The 25,172-nt window shown below is 40.6% G+C and overlaps 1 protein-coding gene across 2 annotated transcripts in view; it reads left to right on the forward strand.

Annotated features, from left to right (window-relative positions):
* BORCS5 (BLOC-1 related complex subunit 5) overlaps positions 1-25,172 on the forward strand; it is a 76,940-nt gene that overhangs the window by 43,143 nt on the left and 8,625 nt on the right. For both annotated transcript variants that reach the window (XM_087768181.1, XM_087768182.1), the window contains exon 3: positions 11,592-11,749. In XM_087768181.1, coding sequence (XP_087624307.1) covers positions 11,592-11,749 — 158 coding nt within the window. The remainder of the gene's footprint in view (positions 1-11,591; positions 11,750-25,172) is intronic.

Raw genomic sequence — 25,172 nt, forward strand, 5'->3', positions numbered from 1 at the left:
TCGCATGTGAGAAAAGAAGATAAAGTAGAAAATGTCAACTCTGTTGTGTTTACAAAGGACTCTTGTTCTTCGCTATATTTTCCTGAATGCACACAGTAGAGAGAAATTACTATTCCTAGTACCTGTGGCCAGAAAGTGTCAATAGTATACTTTGGACAGTGCTTCTTTAATGTATATTTTAGATAGAGCTCTTGGAAAAATGGACAAAGTCCATGACGTGGCCGTAACTCTTGGCCATGACGCTTTTTTGACTATGGCAATGTGCTTTAGCTCAAGCCTTTAAAGTTTGGGGCTGCAGTTGTAATTGAGGAGACAGTGTTTGCCAGAACAGAAGTGAATCATTTTAAGTCTAACACTTGACTGTATTTTGATCTGATACAGAAATTCCCTGCGAGGAAAGAGGAGGAAAATATCACAGGTGTCTACATTTTTGTGATGATACAAAAATGATAGGAAATACATGAAAAGTGCTGCTACATACCAAATAGAAACCATGTATGTCATGTATATAAATGATGGTTACACCAGAATCAGCACTGTGCTTTGTTCGCAATTATAAAGCATCGATAAAAAGTTTCATCAACAGATCCTGTTACTTATTTAAAAGGAACTCTTTCAGTGAAGCTATCTTTAAAGTTTTCTCTGCCACTTTTAAAACAGTTTTCTCCATCTCTGGAAAAGAAAACTGAAGTCTTGGACTTGCTGAATCTGTAAGTAAATGGCCTGTTCATCAGTCTTGCTCCGTGCCATGCTGTGGCAATAAATTGCAAACAGAAAACACTCAAATTGACATCTGAACTGAAGAAAGTGCCTGAAAGTTTGGAGAAAACCAACAGACAGCAATATCGGTTAATCTAATAAAAGATGTTACTTGTTGGAGAAGCATACCTTATTTACAGGCGTGTCATAAATGTAATCTGTGAGCCTGAAGTGGCTGGCCATTTTGCCTTAAATTGTCTTTCCTGTAATGCTGTCTCAGGCACAAGGCCTATGAATAAGTTACCATGGAGAAAACTAGGTTATGAACTCAGGCTTTCAGCACTTCTGTAGTAATTGCCTGTGTGTGTGCTTTTGCCTCTTCGCAAAAGCAGCGCAGTGTACTCTGCCCCCACTGAATTTACTTGGGTTTAGTGTGTGTACACAGGCTGGTTGTTGTGGAATAACAAATGTGCCCCAACTTCACGTGTGTGCCCTTGTGCTCAGAGGTGACTTTAGATGTCACCTTTCCTCTAAACCACTGAACACTGGTTTTTGGTTTTTTTTTCTGATAGTATGCGCTATGCTGTGTAGATGAATATCCATGCACTTTTGCCTAAAATAAAATAAAAATTGCTGTGAGGCTAATCTTTATTACTAGTAATAGAATCAATTAAAATAGTTTTAGCTTGTAGATTTTGGGGGTTTTAAAATTTTATTTAAAAGAAATTATTTTTTCCTGCTGTGCCTTTTCTCTTCCATCTACAGCCTAGAAAACTTTGCATCTACTGGCAAATTTCAACCAAACTTTGCAGTAGGAGAGAGATATGAAAGGTAGTTAAGGTCCTATTATTTTAAGGAAGATGGGTGGACAGCTAAAGTTGAGATTTTCTCAATGCTTTGGATGCATAAAAAAACCCTGCAGTGACAGCTTGCTGTTGCCAGATTGGAGAGGTCCCCCTCCGTCCTTTCCTTCCCTCTCTTCTCCCTCTCCTGGGGCTAGCTCTAGTTTATGATCTCCTGGTGCTCTGATTCCTTTTGCTATCCTAGAGGAAAAAGAAAACCACTGGATTAGTTCTCTGTGGTTTTAGTGAAGTGAATTGTTTTCTGTGCAAGAGCTGTGGTGAGGCATGTGATGAGGAAGATGGGAGTTGGACCTTCCCTTTTGTGGAGCATGTATGTGGGGGTCGGAGGGAAGAAGCTGTTGATTTGGCTCTGGTTGTCTTATGAACCTTTATTAGATGTCTGAGAATCTGTGTGGGAGAGACTGTTGATGCTCAGCGCTCAACGCTGATGGTGCTGTAGGAAAGCAGGCTCCGCGGCTGCCTGCCCTGCTGGCGTTTGATATTTGAGGGCGAGAGAAGGGGAGGGATGTTCTGGCGGTGAAGTCATTAGGCCGAGGGACAGCAGTTTCCATGTGGTCTCAGATGAATCATTTAATCTCTTGGTGCCTCAGTTGCTTGTCTTATAAAATGACGTCAGTCTTCTGGCCTTTGGGTTTGCAGAGTACGTAGGATAACGGGGTCAGTTGTAGCCTGCGGATATCATGTGCTTACATAATCAGATGATGGTAGGTCTTGGGTCTCTCTTGATGTGCTTTCCAAAAAAAAAAAAAAAAAAAAATTGCTGCAGAGTAAATACAGCTTATTGCATGATACAGGACCATGGTCTCTCACTTCCCTGTGAATTACCCCATCCATTTTTCCAGCCTTGTGACTATTTTTATACTTTGGGGTCTGTTGCAGGAAGTTGGCCATTCAATATTGCAACTGCGTAGTCAAAAACACTTATTTTGCATGTTACTTCTTTGCTCTAGAAGTGAAAAATCAGTGAGGAGATGGACTGGGTAGGATCTTGGCTGCTTTTAGTTGACAAAGTGCAGCTGTATGCTTTTCTTCAGAGTATATTGTGTACCTTTTTTCCTACCTGAAGCTTCAAAAGAAGGGTATCGGTAGACATGCTTCCAATTTTATGGCAAGTGCTAGTGACTTTTTGAACGTGTAACACTGGGCCATCTCATGCTTCCAGAGAGGCATATCTAAGTAACTGCAGAGTGAAATCTCAGTACATGCAGATGGTGCGCTCTATTCTCCTTTTGGACATTCAGGTTTCTAACAATCCAAATGAGGAAGCATTTCTGATTTCTTTCCATTTTACTTCTTTTCAAATGGAAATTTTAATTGAGAAATTTTTTGCATCACTGAGACATTCGTGTTTTGCAGCAGTCTTCAAAGTCCCGGTCATGATCGAGCTCCATTGTGCTAACTGCGGTATGGATCATGCAAAGCATGGGGCAAAAGTCATCACATCAGAGAAGCTGCACGCTTCAGTGATGCAAAAAATGGTGCGCACATTATTGATTATATATAGTCATCCCTATGTGACAGGAGAAAGCTTTAATGATGTATAGAAATCTTTGCAGGATCTAGTCCTAAGCAAAAGTGAGGCTCATTAGGAAAGCATAAGTATCATAAACAAATACCCTTTTAGTGTAATTAATAATAATAATAACAGAAATCCCTCTGAATTACAGTTTCTTCTAATGTATATTGTGTGACCGTAATAGGTGGAAATCTGCAAAAGTGTGGGGTTTTTGTCTTAAAATTGTAGTAAACTACATTTTTATAGGAGCCTAAATGTCTTGAATCTTCTAAGTGTTTGCTTTTTAAGACAAATGGTGGAGGAGCAAAAGGGGAGGTGGTTTATATATCTTGGTGAATAATGTCCTGCAGGCAGTCGCTTACACTGCGTTAGGAGACCTAGGTGCAGTGTTCATACTGAGAGCATATTTGAGCTCTGTGGTCAGAAAAGTTGCCTGTTCAACGATGTGACAAGATGAGAGCCTTCAGCCCATCTGTCACCCATGCAGAAGTAAATGATCACATGGTACCGTCTCCAAAGTAGAGGGAAAATCTGCTGTTACAGCCAACATTCCTTGCCACAATACAAATATGTTCTTTGCTCACATAATAGCTATTCAGTTTGCCTGCAGTCATTGCGTTCCTCCATTAAAGTTCAAGGGAATTGAAAATACACAGTCGACAAAGCCAACTTTTGTCTTGGAGTGAATACGTGTTTTATTACAAGGTGTTTTATCAGTGAGATTTTTAGAAAATAAGCTGGTCTGTGAAAAAGATCATGTGGTCATCCACATTTGAGCTTAAAGATTTTATTTTTATTTTCTTTTTATTTTTTTTTCCAGTTTCTTTACAGTTGACTTTTACTAATTCTATGGTGTATGCCCTTTTCTTAAGGACGGCCTGGGTTTCCAAATTTGAGTGTATAAATTTTTAATGTTTCCTAACTGAGGTATTATTAAAAAAACCAAAACAAACCAACACCAAAAAACCCCACAACAAAACAAAATAACCTCCAAAAATGCTCACAGGCTTTGCTGAAAATGTAGTCTTTTCTTAGTCCTCAAGAATGAGAGAGGAAGTGCACAATTAAAATTCAAAGCATTCAGTCAGTAAGAGCCCTGTAAATCTGATTACCTTATCTGTTTGGAAGTATTTTAATGCCTTTTATTCTGCTGCATATACATGCGCAATTATTTCTTTTCTGTACATCATGTTAAAGTCCTCCTGCATGGAGCATAATATGGAAATGAGCTCTCTATCTCAGCTAATAGCAAGTTGCTGCCTCCAAACTTGTGCAAGCAGTAACGGTCAAGAAAGAAGACTCGGTCCTTAGGGATGTAATTTCATCTGTTTCTTGTGTGGATTTTTTTTTTTGGTACTTAGGGTGCCTGAAGGTACTGGCAAAACAATCTCCCCATGCAAATAGCAACAAGAAAGGCGACTGTAATGGTTAACCTGTGGCCACTGAGGCCAGACTTTATTTAAGAAGCTGGCCAGAGTGGGTAGCTTCTGCCCAAGAGCTTTAGAAATGCTTGATGAGGCAAGTTGTGGGGTTGATAGTTTTTAAATACTCTTGGAACACATGATAATTCCTGGAGACTTGAAAAGCACTACTGCTTTTTAAGCTAAAACTAATGCTGTCTTAATGAGGGTAAATGAAATGACTCAATGCTATTATATTAGTAGTAACCATAGTCTACTCAAATTCAATGAGGAATAGACGAGCTGAAAAAGTTTTACTCTCTTGGATTAAATTTATGAAGAGAAGTTTCATAAAAAATGAGGGTAGTTAGGAGAGGTTGGGAACAGCTGAAGTAAGGTAGGTTGCAGGCAGCACAGGTGATTTTGAAGGGTGGGAGAGGGAAAAACAGTGTAGTTAAAGCAGTGTGAAGGGAGCTGTAGGCAAAAAGATATATCCACACACACAAAAAAAAAAAGCAAAAAGAAACTTGTGTTAGGAGAGCAAAAGATCACAAACTCTAGCGGGTTAAATAAGAAATCATCAGGAGACCAGAGTAGAAATTCTTTGAAAACAGCTTTCTACTAGCATATACTTAATAAAAGCTTTTTAGATTCTCCAGAAGCTTGCTGAAGAGTCTGGGATTGTCCCCAGAGAAGAATTTCAGAAAAGCAAAATCAATTAGTTGAATCAGCATTTGCTACAAAAGAAGTACATCATTCTTTACAAGGATGAATGAGAAGTGTTCACAGAAGAGGTTTTAGAAAAAATGGTAGTGTGCACAGTAATAAACCTCCAGGAACAGGTACCAGAACTGGGAACGCCTCTGTGAAGCTGACAAGCTATTGCTAATAGTGGTGTGTAATCTGTGGCTTCATTTAACCTCGCGCTTGGGAGAAGAGGTGATGACATGTGCAATACACTGTAATTTGCTCTTAAAAAGGGTGTTGCTGATTAGTAGTTCCAGCAGAGGGGTAGCAATTATAGGAGCAACTGGATTGTTAGAGTTGTAACCATTATACGTTGCAGAAGAATTGACTTGGCTTTTAAAGGGGGAAGTCAGGCCTCAGGTTAGAGGTATTTGAAGGTGTTACAGAGGTAATCAGAGAAATTTCTGTGGGAAAGGAGACTGATCAGCGGGGTTCTTGAGCTTGGAGAGACGATGGGAGAAAGTACACCCCGCTCTGTAGATTTCTGTTGTGTCACAGCACAACTACAGAGTAGCAAGTGTAAAGCAAGTGAAAAGAGTTTTCTTCATGCTGTGTATAAATAAGCATCTTACTTATTGTCACAGGATATTGTGGAGATAAATGTACACCTTTCAAAATGGATTAGTGAAATTCAAGTTTCATAGCTTCACTGAGCACAGTATTTTGTGCCTCAAATTTTTATTAATAACTTTTGGAGACAGGAAGGTTGTGGAAGAGGAAGAAGAACTGATAAAGTTGTTGTTTTATAAATGTTGACTGTTGTCAAATGTTGGAAGCAGTATTCTGGGCAAGGTATGCTTCTGGTCTGATTAAATAAGGAGTTACTTTTAAAGTCCTCTTTGTATTCCACAGAAAGATTGGTTAGCTGATGACAGCAACCCTTTCTGGCCTTAAAATTAGTAACAAGACCACAGCATCATGTGCTTTGCTGTCTGTAATAATAAATTAACAACTGTGGACCTATTGGTTTTCTTTTTGTAATGTCTGCTGTTACTGGTTGAAAAGGGGATTGACAAGTAGAAATACAGAAGTCAAAAAGAAATATTAATACTTTTCAGGTTGGAAAGAGCTCAAGTTGTTGTTAGGATCGTCCATGAAAGCAGCAGAACATAACTATGGTGGGTTACTGTGTTCTGTATGTATGTAGAATCAGTATAGCATGTAAAGCATTTTTTCAAGAACTTCACTTCTAGTCATAGAAATGCTTTTTAAACTAACAGCTTTCTTCTGCTTAGTAGGATGTGATTTGTTGGAAGTGTATGTTGACCTGGAACCAACAAGGAGATGACTAAGTAGGAGGAAAATGGTTTTAACATGCCTCTGCTTTGCCAAAGAATATGGAAACAATAACAGATTTGTCAAGTCTGTGGGTCAGCTAGCCTTGTAGTGATATATGATACTTCTCTATGCACGACATACTTGGTGTATTGGGTTGTTTTTTTCTAAAGCACCATTTAGGAGCTGAAATGTGAATCTTTCTTTGTCCCAGTTGCTGTTTATCACCTTCATGGGCATGCTGTTTACTGATTAGATGTATCCAGAGTAGGTGGGAGATCTTGACTTCTCTTCATTGTGGCAGACACATAATGTGGTCTGTCATCTTATTTGTTTTACGGTGTAATTTGATAGCCAAGACTGCGCATGTTTGACAGTTGCCAAAGCATTTTTGGTCCAGGCACTAAAGCTCTGCAGTAGTCCTTCTCCCGTTTCCCCATTTTTGTTTTCCCCAAGCCACGACATCCTCCATGCCACCTTTCCTTATCACACTGCGGTATGCTGCATCACTCATGTGCCAGGCAGTCTCTTCTTGAGGTTTCAAACAGTGCAAAGATGATTCCCATGTGTGGTGGAGCCCTGCTTTCCTGGGGATGGCTGAACACCTGCCTGCCGACGGGAAGTAGCGAAGGAATTCCTTGTTTTGCTTTGCTTGCGTGCGCGGCTTTTGCTGTACCTATTAAATTGTCTTTATCTCAACCCATGGGTTCTCTCACTTTTACTCTTCCTATTCTCTCCCCTATCCCACCGGGGGGGAGTGGGCGAGCGGCTGTGTGGGGCTTAGTTGCCGGCTGGGGTTAAACCACAACACTGGTGTGCTTCCTTCTTTGGAAGAGAACCAACAGCTTGAAAAATGAGTATTCTATTTAATAAGAAATTAAAACTAGATGCTTTTTGAGAGCAGAGCCGTGCTCTTGGGAGGCAAGGAGTAATAATCTCACAGACGAAATCACAGGAACGCCCTTTCCTCAGTGAAGAAAAGGTAGTAGCTCAGCAGTTAGTTGCTCTGAGATGTGCTGGTCACCAGGTTCAAGTTCTGGCTGTTTCAGGAGTGAGCCTGAACCACTCAGTGACCTCTGACTCTCCCTCTTTTGGCACTTGTAAAAGTAGCTTAATATTTTGTTGCGACAGATATGATCTCATATTCTCTTAACAAACCATGTGCAGACCAGTCACTGAGGGATGGCCCTGTTCAGTGGAGAGTTCAAAGTGTGGGACAAGGCTTTAAGAAGGAGGCAGTGATTTTGAAGAGGAGAGTTGTTTAATAATACCTGGAGGTTCACAGCGCTGGCTGTCTCTCTGCTCTAAAAATGAAGCTTTGTCAGTGCTGAATTGCTAGAGGCTTTTAGATATCTCCTCACCTTTCTGTTAGTATAGGAACAAAGGACACCAGAAACACCCTTTTTAATCCCCTGCCCCTTTCTGTGTCTCACTTTTGGTTCAGGGTTTTTCTTGTGGGTCTCAAGTTTTTCATGGGTATAGGGAAGTATGCTGCTGTCTCTTAAGTGCAGAGCTCATGGAGGAGGTACTGCGTTAAACCTGTTTGGGCTCGCTGCCCGCTGCTGGGGAGAGGAGGAAGGGAAGAGAGCTGGGTTCCATGGCACAGGGGGGGTCATTTCCAGCCCCACATCTCTCTGTTTCAGCCCCCTGGGCTTCCCTGGTAAAACCTCTCTGGGATCTGAGTGGTTGCAGTCTCTCTTCCATGAAGTTTCAAGATGACTTACTGTTGCCATCTGCTCTTTTGGAGCAAAGCTACTGACATGCTAAAAAATAAAATTCAATGAATTAATAAAATCATAGAATCATAGAATGGTTTGGGTCGGAAGGGACCTTAGAAGATCATCTAGTCTAACCCCCCTGCCATGGGCCAGGACATCTTCCACTAGATCAGGTTGTTCAAAGCCCCAGCCAACCTGATCTTGAACAGTTCCAATGATGGGGCATCCACAGCTTCTTTGGGCAACCTGTTCCAGTGTCTCACCACCCTCATCATAAAAAACTTCTTCCTTATGTGCAGTCTAAACCTACCCTCTTTCAGTTTAAAACCATTGCCCCTTATCCTGTCACTTTCAGGCCTTGGTAAAAAGCCTCTCTCTGTCTTTTTTACAAGCCCCCTTTAAGTACTGAAAGGCCACAGTGAGGTCTCCCTGGAGCCTTCTCTTCTCCAGGCTGAACAACCCCAACTCTCTCAGCCTTTCTTCACAGGAGAGGTGTTCCAGCCCTCTGACCATTTTCGTGGCCCTCCTAACAAGTCCATGTCTGTCTTGTGCTGAGGACCCCAGAGCTGGATGCAGTGCTCCAGGTGGGGTCTCACCAGAGCAGAGTAGAGGGGGATGTTAGTGGTAAGAGAATGTTAATACTTATAGCTATATACCCACTACTATAGTGGGTAGTAAGTAGTTGCTGTGAACAACAAACAATGGTGGATCGGCTTTTTGACAATGGGAATTTCTGCCAGGTGGAAGGCTGCATGGCCTTTTTCATGCTGTTGTTTACTCTACTTTTTCCTTTCTTGCAAGTTGAAACTCTTAAGCTAAATTGTTCTCTGGCATTGTCAGCATGAGCCCAGAGGTCTTTGGAGAAGCTAATTCCTTTGGCTTCTCCCTACTGCATCACCCAAAATAACATCATAGTCTGTCTTTAAGCAGCATATGCTGTTTGTTTTTTATTGCTACTCTAAACATTTGTACTGGTTTGTATTTCCACCTCTGCCTTCTTATGAAGGAATTCCAGCTGAACGATTAATGTCTCCCTTCACTTGAGCTTGTGTTTTTCTGGATAGTGAATTAGAGGCTCCTTACAGTTTATTAATTTCTCTTTTAGCATTATGTAACCTGTATGAGGTTGTAAGTACTTAATGTAAGTCTGAGTAGCATGTTCCTTTATAGCTCATTTTAGAGTCTTTGGCCTATTCCGCTTCAAAATTCTCATAAGCAGTGTAAGTTGGCCAAAATACACACTTCATGTTAATTAAATCTCTTAAATAGAGTCTAATTTTCTTCCTCCTCTTGAAGTTGGTGAGAGATTAGTAATAAAAGAAAATTAGCTGGTTGATAGCATCATGTATTTGATCAGTGCAGAAACAGGATAACCGCCTCAGGTGTATGGTGAACTCTTCATTCTTATGTGAACATTCGACATATTAAAAGTTGACAACTTTATTTGAACATTTATCCTGACAAGATAATTTTATAGAAGATAAGAATTAACAAACTGAGGAAGCACTAGAAAATGTAATGTATGCATTTTAAAAAAGTCTTATTTCCTTCAGTGGGTTTGCTCCTGTTAAAGTTTTGCACTTCAGCAGAAAGCAGTCTTGAAAGATTTGCAATTGATGTTGCTGGAACTAAGATTTTGTTTGAGATTATTCTTTCTAAAACATAAAAAATAATTTGACTATTGCTAATACAGGGTTTTGAGACTAAACGGTTAAGTGTCTGTTTCCTCTCCTGACCTCTTGACTCAGAGAGTGCAATTGTAGTGGGCAACAAGTCAGTAAAACAAAATTATCTTTTTTTTTTTTTCCCTCTTAAGATGAGGAAAGAAAAGTTTTTCTGTGAAGGGTAATTGAGAGCATCCTGAGAGAATAAAATGTTGAGTGTTGATGAAAAGTAAACCTACTTCATCATCTCTGATGAAGTTACTGTCCTAGTTTTGTTTTCATTTCTGTCTGCAAATGTTTTCAAAGAGGTTTAACTTTCTCAAATTCATAAGATACTTCTGACGTCTTGGTTTCTGTCTTGTTCTTGTGTTTTGGCAAGAACTGTGTGTCACAACTTGTAGCTTCCAATAGGCATGGGGGCCATCCAAAATAGTTTCCACTTCCCACTGAGGTATGTTCTTAGAAGAACTTTTCCAATCCAAATAACTGGCATTTATTACTTTTTTTAATTGCTTAGTGTGATACTTGCTTACATTTGCTGTTTTAATGTCTTTTCCTGTCTGTAAACTGAGAGCCACAAAGGGCACATGCGTGCAGTCACTGAATTCAGTTTACATAGCTTGACGGATGTTTTGGGAAAAGCAGATTGTGTGTATGTGCTGTTTGTCACAGATGGCGTCCCAGCAAGAAAAAAAGTTGTGCTAATGCTGAAGGAAAATGAGATGAAAGTAAGTAAATGAAATAGCAAAAAAAGGATGGCCTTAGAGTTTAGCATCATTTTTTCCAGCAGCTTTGGGGAAAGCGGTTAGTATGGCACATGTATGCTTGAGCTCAGCAAAGGTTCTCAAGTTGTGCTATGTAGGCAACAAACAATGGGCAGGAGAAATGTCTCTGGATAATTTTGCTGCTTGGATACTACCAGTGTCCCAATTTTAAGTCTAATATCTTTTTGATGAGCTTTTTGTGAAACCTGGTCATGCGAGTAGGTAAGCATGTTAATTCCATATGAAAAAAAAAAATATATATTGCTAGTCTTTGAGATGGTAAAGAAAAATCTTAGAAGATGAAAAGGTTCTGAAGCTTTAAAAAAGGAAAGGTGGGTAAAACATGGACATTTCACCCCTAATAATTTAACTTAGGTGGGTTGGTTTTTTTATTCAGTTTTGTTTTGGGGGACCTGTGAACTTGTAATGATTTTTAGAGCTCACTAGAATCACACTGTCAAAACCAGAAAATAGTTCGAGTCCTGTGCCCATACGGGAATGCAGATCTCAACCCCTTCCCCTTCTGGCGTACGTAAATGAGGAAAGGGGTTCATTTTTCAGAGTTTGTGATTGTTGGTGGAGGAGAAGAAACAGGACTCACTTTATGCAGCGTATCTCTGAAAACCAAGCTGATGTGCATTATGGACTGCAGGTAGAGTCTGCATTTAAGTTCTGTTGAGGAGGGCTAAGCTGTATGGCAGACTGTTCTTTGCACTGCTATAAATCCTAAACATCCATAAATCTTCAATCCATGCCCTTCACACTTTTAGCCTTCACTGGACTGTTACATTGCTGAAGTCCATTCAGTAGTCTAAGATCCTGAATTAGTTTTTAATTACCCCTTCTAAAGCTTTTCTTCTGGGTTTGTTCTGCTGCCTCTTGGCTTGTAGCTGAAGTAGGTGTATGAACAGTCAGATTAACTCTGGTCCTTCCCTTGCCTTTTAGGACTCCTCAGCGGGCAGACCTCTCCAACCAACACCAAACTGGAAAAGTTGGACCCCCAGCAGGTGCTGCAGCTCTGTCTCCGGTACCAAGATCATCTTCAACAGTGTGCAGAAGCGGTTGCCTTTGATCAGAATGCACTGGTGAAGCGGATCAAGGAGGTACTGCCTGCGGCATGCCCACTTCTGGTGGGGAAGGGCTCGGGGCATCGGCATGGCCGTCTTGTGCTATGAATGCGGGTGCTGGCTGTAAATGGCCTTGGGTCACTTTCAGCAGTCCACTTCAAAGTAAACCCTGTAGAGAAACTTTGTGAGTGTGCACTTTGAGCAGAGTTTCCTAGCTTTGATTGTGGTTACGGTTAGATGATGTGTTTATTGGTTGTGCTCTGTTATTCCTGGTTGTAAACAGTGGGTGTTCCTTTGGTATGGCAAGTACTGCAAGTAACTATTGAAGAAGTAAAAGATGACTGGAATTTTTAAAGGTGACATTCCTTATTTAGGTCTGTATGTGTAACATTTTATTATGCATCGTGGTTAAGCTCTAATTTAAGGAAAGAAATGGTTATCATAACATCATCTGTGGTTGGAGATGGTAGTATTTCTTTCTTTCTTCAATGGATTTGTAGATTTAGACTGTTTTCAAAGTCCATAACAAGCTGTCTCTTCTTTGATCCATATGGCTGCTGAAAAAGATCTTCCTGTGCTGCTGTTTCTACCACCATCATTTGAAAATCACCGATTTGCTTAAATATTCAATAATACTGTTGGGGAAGAAATTAATTCGTGGGTTGAGCATCCTGCGATTGGATTGTCTTTCTCATGTGTGTAACTACCGATACTGGAAGCAGTAGGATGACTGACAATTTTTTTTTTTTTTAAGTTAAGACAGATTGGCATAAGAGGAGATGTTGTTTGAGAATGTTTTCTCACATATTCTCAGATGTGTAGAACTGGAGAATGCTGCATGTGTCAAAAGTCTGTGAGACGAAATACCTTTCAATGTTAAAAGAAAAATTTTTGAACAGGTGGTTAATTTTTATTCATGCAATATAAACAAGGACCTTGATTCGTCGTTGCTATATTGGCTTAGAGTTAAGAAAATCCCACATGACAAACTGGATAATAAATTTGATTCATGGGTTGTTTCGAGAAGCTGCTGTCATCAGGAAGTTGTAAGTCCAAAATAATGTGGGAGACATTAAAAAGGCCTTTTTACTTTGGTGTATCAAGATCTGAGGCCAGCTATTACACAACATGTGAAGATATTTGCAGATGTTGGTGACTCAGATCACACAATCTCAGAAATGGGATTTAATTGCCAGCCTAATGACAGTATACTGCATTAATCCAAGCAGATTGTAATTCTTTTGGCTGTTAAAGTGTGAGAGGAAATATTGACATGATTTAAAGTCATGGTACACTCTACCAGTGCAATCTGCACTAGTTGTATTTGCCTTCTATAGGGCAAGTGGCAGACTGTCTTTCAAATTAGCATTGGTGATGTTTTCTTCCAGTTCGTAAGGCTTACTTTTTTTTTTTTCCATGTAAAATAAATACAGTGATGATATCGGTATCGTCACTGGCTTACTTTATTGCAACGGACTTACTTTATTGCAGGCTCCTCTCTGACAAAGTGAAGGAGAAATGGGTGACTCTGTTACTTGGGCAACTGACAAGTCAGTTGAGGGTTTTTTTGGTCAAAACACTTAAGTAACTGCAGATGCTTTCAATCCCTCTGCCAGATCTAGTGGGTTTTTACTCTTCATTTTCCTAATAATTTTTAAATGTTTTTCTTGCATTGGCTGTTCTGCGTGTGTGTTCTGGAGGAGCCGGGTGGGACCCACTCAGCTTAAATCATTCTTTCCAAATTGTTTGGGCTCTCCTTGGTGTGCTAAATCGAACCACTGTTGACAGTTGTTGACAACAAGGGGTGCAGCTGAACTAGAGCAGGGTATGTCTCTCGTTACAAGGGCAGACAAAGGAAATGGTGTCTGGCTGCACCCATTTGTCAGCAATGATTTAGTTTTGCTGTGTAGACAAAGCTTCGACCCTTGGTAAAGAGTAAAAATGAAAGAGAAAATGGAAGTGTATGGTGAAAAGCATGATGTGTGCATGACATGGACAGTAAATTCTTTTTATCCTCATTTTAGTAGTCAGTATTCCCCTTTACACTGTAAGCATTGAAGAGTTTTTCTTCCGATAACAGACTTATCAAGGGATTGATGCTTTTAACTTTCCTACAAAATGTTGGTGAGCTTCAGTCTCCAATTCCTTCTAAGGTACGTTTGCTTTTCAGACTGTCACTGACTGTACTCAGTGTAGTAATAGTCCTACTGTATAGCATGCTACAGTCATACTGCCTGCAGCCAGGATTTTTTTAAGTCATTCCTTGACAAAATGTCCCAGGGCAAATATCTTTTGCTCATTGTCTGTGTGGCCAGAAAAAAAGTTCCCTGGTTTTTGGCAAAACTCAAAAGTACTGTTGTAAATTCATTGGTCCTCGATAACTCATAATTGACTGCGGTGGTTTGTAAATCAGCAGACAATCTGAATTAAAATGGTTCTTAATAGGCAAGAGAATGAGCTAAGGAAAACAAAAACCTTGCATGCCAGGAGTTACTGCGGATCTAAGTAGACCCATCTGTGCGTTCCCTTACTTTGGGGACCAAAACAGTCTAGCTTTGCTCTCCATCCCATTTTCCAGTTTAGCCAGAATTTCTTTGCAGCGTGTTGGCTGGATCCATATCTGCTCCTAACTGTAGAACCTGTGTGACTTCCATCTTGCTGTGACTGTTCTCTTTCAAGAAGAAATACATGTACCCAAGCGTTTCCTTGAAGGGGAAGGAATTGAAGATGTGATTGAATGTAGTTGACTCAACTGCCTCTCTTCAGCAGTTACACGTACTTGTACCCGAACTGTTGGTTTTGGAAGGGATTGATTTTTATCACAATAGGCTTTGTCTTCACTGCCAAAAAAAAAGGATGTGCTTGCATCTTTTTAGGGAAAAATAACCATTATACATTAAATATTATGTTTCATATTAATTTTTGGCAGCTGACTCACCATCTGTTGCAACACTGCATTAATTCCAGGACCACTGAAATATTTAGGATTCTTTTAAATTTTTTTTCTCCTTATCAGTTTGAAAAACAACAGAACAGCAATTTGGGATTTATGCATGTGTTAATCCAGGGTTATGGCATCTCACAAAATTTGACAGTTTTCAAGAAAAAAGCCTGTGTGCAGCATTTTCTGGGTAATTTGTCTACTCTCTGGTATTTTGTAGGATGAAAATTTTTAGCTTATTAGATGAATCACCACATTATTGACTTCTGGGGGCATTCTGTTCAGATGGGTCTGGGAACAGGATCTAGTCTGGCTACTGATGGTATGTTGGACCCACATGAGCTTGTTATATGTGTACGCTAGGAAAAAGGTGCATTTTTAAAACCCATTAGATAATATGTTATAAAATGCTAAGATATAAAAGGCAATTATAGCTTGTTAACAGACTAAACTGATCTTACTGCAACTTGGAGCTTTTACCAGTGTGTTTAACGATGGGGACAGTTGACAATGCACCTTACGGAGAACGTTATACTTCACGCTAAAAATCTCAGGGGTGAACCATGACTCGCTAAGCCAGGATAAAACAATCTCGATCTGCCTATTCTTGGGTGTTGTATATATATTAAAAAAAAAAAATAAATCTCTTTAGTGTATATCTGCATGAGGACAAAAAAGGCTCAACTGTAATGTTCTTTCTTTGTTTCTGTGGTGGGTTTAGTGTCCTAGCTGTAGAGAGGAGGTCTTACCTTGCTGCATCCCACGTCCGTCTCTGCCATGACAATGCAGTGGGTCTGCATTATAACTAGTTTGAAGTTTTCAGCAACTCCAGCTGCTGTTGGATTTGAGAGCTGCGTGTGCTCTCTTCTCTTCTTTCTCCAAGACTGTCTGCCTCAGTTTTGCGATCTGTAAGATGGAGGGTTTCTGCCAAGATTAGCTTGAAGATAAATGTTGACCAGCACTAAATATTAGGTGTGACTGGGGGGAAAGAAGCAGATGAGGCAGGCAGAGGGCTACTTTACATTAAGTCCGTATCATTGGAGGATGTGTCTTCTGGGTGGCAGGGAGAGAATTTGGAAGGTCATCTCATAGGGGATGGTGAATAACAAAGAATGGGAAACAGGTAGGATAGGTAAAGGCTGGGGAGGAAAGCTAAATTTTTGGAAAGGGCCCATGATTTTTTGTGCCTCCAAAATTGTCTAGTTTCAATGTCTTAAAAAAGATTATTTTTCATGTGTTAGATGCTAAGCTTCTTAAAAATCACATCCTTCAAAATAGCTGAAGCTGAGTATCCAAAAATTACTAGTCTCACTTGAAAATTTAAGCCTAGCTTCTTTCTATGAAAGCAAAAGGGAAGCTGAAAGCTATCTAAGGTCCTTTCAAAGAAGGTTTGAAAAAAAAGGTCTTCAGCATTTCTTATTAGACTTCCAGTGTTGGCAAAGGAGATGTGCTACTCAAAGTATCCTATATACCCTTAAAGGCAAATGTAGTTCCTAGATTAACTGTACTTGAAATGTATTAAGTGGATTATTAGGAGGGCTCTTACACTTTGCCCTAAACCCAAATATCAGTACAGTGTATCTGTAGCTTTTATTGCCATAGGCAACCCAGGCTGGCAATAATTTTGAAAACAGAACACTTTTTACAATACAAAATGAAATTAAAAATATCCTAGTGTAAGATGACACACGCCTACAGGAAAAAATTAACACCTTTTCAAATAATCAACATTACTTTTATATTTTTAACAAATGTGATGGCGGAAGAGTTAACAACTTTTGTCCAGGCAGGCATTAATATCAGTAACTGGTTTGCTGTATAGCAAATTAGTGTATGGCTTGTTTCATACCTGCAAATTCCTGTATGGGAATGGCTTGTTATTTTGAAGAAATATTCCAGAATAAGATGTGTATGGATTTTTTTCTTTTTTCTTTACCAGCTTGCTGCAAAAAGTAATTGTAATGGGCTTCTCTAGTATGTAGTTAAGATGTCCAGAAATACAACCCTTCATATTTGGCAAGTAAATAATTTTTGAAGCCACGCATACACCACATCGTGTCTCCCAATACATTTTAGCTGTTTAAAATTATGGATAGGAGTTAAATCATTATTTTATATAAGCAACAAGTCTAGTGCATTTGACAGACCAACAAGAAAAGCCCTTTAAATACAAGCATTATATACAAGCACATTGTAGCTTATCCCCTGCATTTCAGACTCATAAATTGTGATTCAGCCATTCATGTCACCACGTGTGTGAAGTAAAACATGCCCAGCAATTTGGGGATGTAGGAATTTCAATTTATTTTTTGTGAATGCCTTGTGGCTTTTTGACCTTTATGGCAACTATGTTGTTTCTGTGGCATTGAGCACTTCTTTTATTGAAGAGACCTGTCACCTAGTGGGAAAATGTGCTGGGGAATGTGGCCTGCAGAGGTTATCCACATGGTTTTGTTGCAGCCCGAGGGAAAGATGGGTTTGCTATGGGCAGGGCCCGTGACTTTGAACCCCTTTCGTTCCAGAGGCGAGAGGGCTGGCAGTGGTGGAGACAGCTTGTAAAGGTGTGACATTCCCCAGTGGGAATTAAAGGAGAAGGTACGTTGAAGGTGGTGATAAAGGGAAAAGCACTCTAAGTGTGGGAAGCAAGTCCATTCCTGGGAAGGAATGAATGAATGCTGGGCCAGAAACCTGGGAAGGACATTGCCTGGCTGGGAACTAGGTTGATGCAATGCAGGATCCCATTAACCAAGGCAGCAGTTAGATTTGGGGTGCATATCTGCTGCAAGCACTCATAGTTTGTCCTGGGCGATGCACCACGGTCACTCTTCTTAGCTCCATCCCTCTCTGAGCAGAAAGATTTGGAGTGCCTGGGATTCATCCCATGCTCCAGTCACAGTTGACCAGTGTCTCTTCAGAGAATGGACTTGAATGAAGGGGAAATTTTCTGGAGGTGTTTTTTGTTTGGATTTGGTTTTGTTTGTTTTAGTAGTCTGATGAGTGAGGTGTTCCTTGCCATTCCTGTTAGTTATGGTTTCCCTGTAGGTGGTATCAGAGCTGAGTTTCCAAAACTATTTGTGAAACCTGTTTTCAGCGGACGTCCCCTGAGAATGACGCACCTCCTGACTAAACTGAATTAGGTCAGCAAAACACGAATGGCCTCACCAAGTCCAAAGTCCTCTTCAACTTCAGGCCTTTGCTTCAAGGTCCATGTGCTGGTATGGATCAGACTACTAAGTTACCTTTCATCCCATTAAAGGGAAGGGCTCAGCGGATCAAAAGTAAACCTGTTAAATGAAGCCTGGCAAAAGTGAAAACGGAGATGTGTTTAGTTTTGACACAACACACAAAGACTTTTAGATGAGGCCGTGTTAACTTGCAAGCAAAATTGAGCCTTTTGGTTCACAGACTTAAATTAGCAATGCCTCACATCCAGGGAGAGAGGCCTGAGAATTCCTTGGGATGCAATATTTCTGAAATGGCTAAGAACCTGGGTTGAAATGCCACTTGTATTTTCAAGGGATTTAATGCCATGCTGCCATGCCTAGCTTGAAAAGCTAGGGAACGTAGTGTTCTGTGAAGAAATCAGTACCTTAAATATAGTCTTTGGCATCTTGGAATTATGAGATTGATGAAGACTGCGGCAATCTATCAGGCTCTCTGTTTCTTCTGTGATGAAGTGTTATTTATAAAGACTGGTATCTTAACTCAAGAGGCACCGTAATGCAGAAATAAATGCGCGGGGTTGTTAAGCTGAAAACTACCTTCATGTCCTATAGTTGATCTTCCTTGTTTTTCTCCAGCCTGATGTGCAAGTAGCTTGAATTCTTGAGTGGTGGGGTGATGTCTTAACCAGCCAACATCAAAATGGGAGACTGCTTTTGAAAAAGCTTCACAATTGTTACTTTAATACATAGAATGAATGTCTTGCTGCGTATGCCTGCGGCAGATGGCCAGTTCTCGGTTGTACGTGAACTTTATGAAGTGATCTAGCAGTTATTAAGGAAGAGGAAAGATTGATTGCACTTGTGACAGCCTGAAATCTGTTGCGTTAACATCTACTGCTTCATTTGGTGTCATAAAAAAGATCAGTCCTTCCCTCCTAGAATATATATGTGAAATTGTTTCCAGCGTGTTCCCTTCTATTGTGCTTTGGTTTCTTATGGCCTTTTGAGAAAAAATCTAAACTGGAATCCTTTGCACCACCAAATTTCCAAGAAAGAGCAGAAAATTAAGCTTAAACAAGCATCTGGCAGTCAGAAAGCTTTGTATCGTTATAGAACTTAGGTGCTTAAGAGAGTGGCACTGAAGATCTGAAGTCTAGTATGCTAAGCCTTGTATTAACGCTTTTCTCAGGATTAGTGCATGGATTATCAGGTACCAGAAGGAACAGAACTCAGTTTCTTCTCATGGCCTGTTTAAACTAGGAAATTTGGTTTCTTATTCTAGCCTTGTTTCCCCAGGTGGGAAAAAACCCAAACAACAACAACAACCAAACAAAACACCCACCCCACCCCAAAACATTGTAGATCTTCAAATAGGAATAAGAAGTATTGAAGTCCATGTGGGAGTTAGCAGACTTGATATTGAATTTGTACACGAAGCAGATTTCAGATACGAAGAAAGCAAATATCAGCCTGGGCTGTATCACGCAAGGCAGTCCCATGGGAAACAAGAGCATATTGATTGTATTGCACGAGGCTGTGAGACGATCTCGTCTGACACACCGCAGGCCGCTCTCGCTATGTTCAAGGAAGGCGAGTTCATAGTACAGCAGAAGGGCTATAAGGATGCTGGGGGAGTGGAGAACCTCTGGGATGAAACTGGAAGAGCTTTACTTGTTTGGCTTAGTCAGGTGAAGACCGAAAATGGTATGATTTCTCTTTCTAAATAAGTCTGAGGTTAATGGAGGTTGAAAATGACCGCCTCTCTTCCTGCTGGGTTGTGTTGATACAGGAAAAGTCACTTTACAGGCTTTCATTCTTAATGATTACCTCCTGTTTCAATGTTGAACTGAAATTTTCAAGGTGTCAACTCTACCCCTAAGTGAGAATTGGGAGGGGGAGGCTGGGGGGGAGGGGAGGTGTCAAGGATGTTAGCTAAAAGCTGTTCAGCAGTTTGAAGTTCATTTTGGATAGGTTAGCCAGTATTATTTGCAAATATTTGGAGTTGCACTGATGACTTAAAGATGCTAGGTGGTAGGCTGGGGGAGTGGGGTTGACCTTGTGTTAGCAGCCCTATAATTAGCATCCTGATAACAATCAGATGCGATCTGCAGAGATGACTTCATGTTGAAAGTATTACAAAGCCTTAGTGCAAGTAATCTGTCCATCTTGCTTTTTATGAAGGGTAGGGTTTCCTTAATGTTTCTGTGCCATTGGGGCATGAATGTTTCTATACGAGAACATTATTAGCCATTATTTCAACACTGCTCTAGAGGTATGAAACATATCATTTACTAGTAATTAATCTGTGTGGGTGTTGTTCCTGACTGGATGTGTCATCTACCTCTGGAAGCCTGGATAAAATGCTGAATTACAGTATAGCAGAATACCCTGTAACAAAGTGTTTGAACTGTGCCAAACTGTGGTGTAGTGGACAAGAAATAAGACTTTTTTTTTTTTTAAACCAGAAGAGAAAGCGATGTATTTGAAGAGCAATTGCTGGGACTGGCAAATTGTCTAAAAGGTAAAATCCCAAATCAGATTAATTTCAGCTGAAAAAGGTGCTCAGGTAGTTGTTGTAAAACAAGTCAACATAACAGCAGTATATGGCAAGGAATTTACCAGAGTTTTTAAGGTCAGAAAGGATTCTTGGGTCATACCTTTCCTTTTGCTTAATTCAGTCCATAAAATTTAATTCTTGCTTATGCCTGACCACAGCTACATGGGAACTGAAGATGAACCACTTACTTTTCAATTATAAGTTCTCCTGCCAGGTCATATGTAATTTTTCAAATGCCTTCTCACTTTTGATCAGTTGTTCTAGAGATCCATTTGCAGACATAAACAAGGAGAGAGAAATACTCAGCCTTCTGTGAAACTTGAGGCCACTGCGGCTCAACAGAATAAAAATGGATGCTCAGCGTGGATTAGAGTTACCACTACTCACTCATTGAACTTTCATCTGAATTGTTGATCGTTGTTGGTGGTATGTACTCGTGTTATCGTATTTTGAACAATAGTCTATAGCCTCAGAAGAGCTTGCTATGGAAATGATCTACATTGCTCAAGGTTTTCTTGAGGCTTCCCTGAAGCCAAAGACTTACTATCAGATGTTGTGACCTCCAGAAAAGTGCTGGGACATTGGAGCTTCAGCACTGTGTAAGTACAGTGGAGTCAGTCTTGAAAGTAGCTCTTCTGGGAATGAAAGAGTAGATCTTCCCATTCTCATCATCACTGGGAGGTACTTGGCTCATTTCATGTTCTGTTCGATCATGCAAGAGCTGATGTAGAGCTTCCAAAAGATCTTTCAAAAATTTTTCAGATTATCAATGGCTAACATTGTTAGAGCTGACATACCTTTGAGTTTTCTTGGTAAGAAGTTGTTGATTTGGACATTTCGTATGAGAACTGTGGCTGTTGGGGGAAAAAGCAAAAGCTTCATCTGGGCTGTCAGATGTCCAGAAATCCCCAATTCCTGACTGCTGGGCTTGTGCCCTTGCACATCTCACGCTTCAGCCTTCTTGCGTGTGTACAGGCCATCTGCACAGCACATGGGAGGTAGGTCTGATGTGACCAGATGTGTTGGACTGGCTGTGTAAGTGCCGCATGGTGCTCAAACCCATCTTTGTCTGCAGTTCCCCTGTCAAAAAAAAGAGGGAGTCCTAGATAAGCCTTTCACCTCTTCACAAACTGTAGGAAATGGTTAAAACTCAGTTCCTTTGCATTCTCTGAGAACAGATTTAAGAGCTTTTTCTTCTTAAGTAGTAGTCTCTTCTAGAGAACGCTTTCTTCTAGTCTGTCTAACCCTGACTAAATATGGCAAAGGTTAGCATCCCCTTTTGAAAAATTTTGAAAGACCTTATGTAGGACATCAGGAAAAAAAGACCTACAGCTATCAGGTCCCAAGTGTGAAGCTGAGGATAATATCATTAGATCAGATGGCTTGCAAATGTAATGATGCTGACTATTTTAGATAGCACCTTTTCACTCTGAAATGAGAATGGTGGTGTTTTCTGAGAAACATCTCCTAAATGATAGCGGTCGTCTCTTTTCAGATTGAAGCTTATTCTTGGTAGGAAAACTAACTTGCTTAAAGCTAGTCATTCTGACACGTTAAAAGTGCAGAACTGAAATTTATGATAAAATAAAGCCCTAAGGGTAAACAACATTTGCAAGTGCAGTTGTCCTGTGATGATTCAAGCTCTGACTGGATATAGGAGTGTTCTGAATGAGTAATATGGCAGCAGTGTAACATCGGGAAATGAGGGAATTGAAGGCCATGTTTTGTAGCAGAATTATTAGGTAGTCTGAAATACAGTTGTGCAAGTTATTATTTAAGCAACAGATCGCTCTGTAACAGATACAGATTTTTCTTTCACTAGGAACAGCTAATTAAAGACAGGCTAGGAGTTTCTGATTCGTTTCTGTGGAGTTGTACTCTACAAAAGAGAGGTTTTGTGAGGACGTTGTTCATTTATCTTATGTATTGTCTGCGTGTTTTTTTCTTATTTATTTTTCTTAAACTTTGTCATTTAGGAGAGATATGGAAGCATTTCTAACGCTTTGAATGTAACAACGTTTTTTAGTCTTGATAAGTTTTAGAGATGACTTTTTAGATGGATGTAGATTGTTCTATGAAAGCAGGAATTGAAAGCTTTAAAAAAAATGTTCTTACTAGTTAAAGTCAATGAGCTAGAAATTAATATAACCTTTTCTTGGTGACATTTCAGAAATCTTACTGATAAAATCAGATCCTTTTTTCAAGAATCTTGTTGCGTATTTAAAAGTCTGACACAGCAACAGCAAACACTGAGTTAGGATCCAGGAGCACGTGCAGTGGGAGAGATGATGCTTCTCTGCACGTGGTGGTCCTGCCGCTTCTGTGACTGTCATGCTGAAGGGTCAGGCCAGCAAGCTGATGGGGTGTAAGACCAAACCACTGAAGAAAAGAGAGGCTGGGAAGACCAAGCTTGTTTTCGTTCCCCCTCCCAACTTATATGCGGAACCGATTCCATAATCATACAGATAATTTGAAGATGAGGGATGGGACTGCTGCTTTGCAGCCTTAGGTTGCATTGGATTTTGCATAATGTGAAACTGTGTCCTGAGTTTAACTTGCTTTATGTTATGGTTTAGCTGTTTTGAGAGAGAAGGATGATAACTAGCTGTGGTGTTGAGAGAAATGTAAGTAAAGAAAGTCCAGTAGAACAGGACTGCAATGTGAGATGTATCCAAGCTGGAGAGCTGGCTATAGTGTCTACAGCACCAGATTCCAGATGGCTGCTGGTTGTCGGGCTTTGCTCTCACTCTTCTCCCAGCCTTGTGAAGTGGGGCCATGCTTTTTCAAGCACTTGGAAGTCTGCTTGTTCATTAGTGCTGGGCGAGAGGTAGGTGTTGTTTTAATCGTAGCTTTAGGACTTTTTTTAGCAACAGTTAGTGATAGCAGTCATAACTTAAGCTTGGGGGACTGCCAGGTGGCAGAGGGATGCTGGTAGCTCTCAAGCAGGGAAGGCTCAAGTCGGCGCTGAGGGAGGCGTGGGCTGCGGAGGTCAGACTGCGGGGCAGCGACAAACATATCCTGTCCAGTAACGCAATATGCAGGAAGGTGGAAAAGCTAATTTCAGGAACGAACCTTCTGAATTCTTGAATTCTTTTGTACAACCCAAGGCCTCCCAAAGTAGTTTGCTGTTTCAGGAGCAGCAGCCTATCTTACACTATTGTGTATCTACTATAGCTCTGAGGGACCAGGTATAGATTTAGCTGTAGATCTTTTGAACTCAGTAAGGGCCCTGATGGTACCTGTTAATATTAGAGATGTTAGAGCCAGTTAAAATGGTTACTCTTTGTTCTCTAACTTGACTGTGATCTGTGCAATGCTTAGACTGGCAATCCTTTACAGCAATGACAAATTACAGAACGGGCAAAAGGAACATTTTGGCATGGGATTAGGTCTTGGATGTGTTAAGCAAAATTTAAACACAAATTATAAATTGTGTACCTGACAGTGGTACAGAAAAAGGGTACTCACGAGAACTGTACTCATGACCAACGCTGAAGAGAAGGACGTGGCATCCTTGGCTGGGCATCTCTGTTTTCTGCCCTGGCAAAGATACTGCCCAGTAAGTTTATCACTTAGCAGTGTGTGGGATGAGTGGGAGAAACAGAGGATGTTCCCATCATCAGGAAGTCATCACGATCTATTGTGCTAACTTTGCGTGACATTATCAAAGAGAGAGGGGAAGAGGAAAAAAAAAAGCCATTCATTGAGCACATTTGTTTTCAAGCAGTACAGAAAGAGGAGCTGTCTAAAGTTTTAAGCGCGTTGATTGAAAAGTATTTTCACACCAGCACATCGTGACTAATATTCCATGCAGTCATGTTCCTGCCTGTCACTTTCTGATGTGGTTTTTGTGCAGCTGCAGGAAGGAGTTCATTTAACCCCAGCCAGGCACCTGACAACGTGAAGGGAAAGGCCGCTTGTGCTCGGAGCACCGTTCTAGCAAGTGAACTTTCTGGAATAAGGATTGTGCCCGAATTGCTGTGTTTTTTTCAGTGACAGCCGTAGGGGATGGGATCTAACAGCAAGTCGTTAGGGCAGAGGGAGATGGGACAAATGGATGTCTAGCTGAGCTCTTGAAGGCTGTTGGTGAGTGAGGGGGGGAGCAAAACATCTTCTTGCCTTATTGGCATTTTAAGGAGGGAGTGGAGAAGCTGGGAATGACAGAGCATCCTCTTATGAGATGTATTTGTTTTGTTATGAATGTCAGCAGTGCCTCTCTAGAAATTTGATTCCAAGTTTAATGAACTTCTGATTGCGTTTGCATGTTCTGCAACCAGGGAAAATGCGTCTAGCTGTAATTTTCAGTCTCAGTCATTGAACTAACAAGATGTGACCTCTGTTTCTGAGAGCTCAGGACACTTACATGCCCGTGACAGAGGTGCTATAAAACCATGCCAGGTAAGAGGTATGTGTTAGGGCACTGGTTTGTTTTCAGTGTGGTCTCTTGAAAAGAACTGGGCAGTGTCCAGTGCTGACCTCAGTCTTTTTTGTGGGCTAAATTAATGTCTTTCTTCTGCTTGGCAGTGTGGGCCAAGAAGAATTCCAAAATGAATGCAAGAATTTGTGGTGTGCAAGATGTCTGAAAGTCCCCTCAATTGTTTTTGTGTTTCATCGGTGTGTTGTTACAAATGGGCCTGTGTAACGCAGAGGAGAGCTCGTGAGCCCTTACTGGTTGACAATGTGAATGGTGTAGCAGGAGGGGCTGCGCTGGGGCCCTTTTAAGTGGGGGAGTATCCATCTTGCACTGCTGTTGGAAGTAATTATGAATCTGTTTTCATTTGAGGAAAGAAAAGCCCA

Source organism: Nipponia nippon, unplaced genomic scaffold (assembly GCF_047370975.1).
Source record: "Nipponia nippon isolate SJK-2023a ecotype South Korea unplaced genomic scaffold, ASM4737097v1 scaffold_3, whole genome shotgun sequence".
Lineage (NCBI taxonomy): Eukaryota > Metazoa > Chordata > Aves > Pelecaniformes > Threskiornithidae > Nipponia > Nipponia nippon.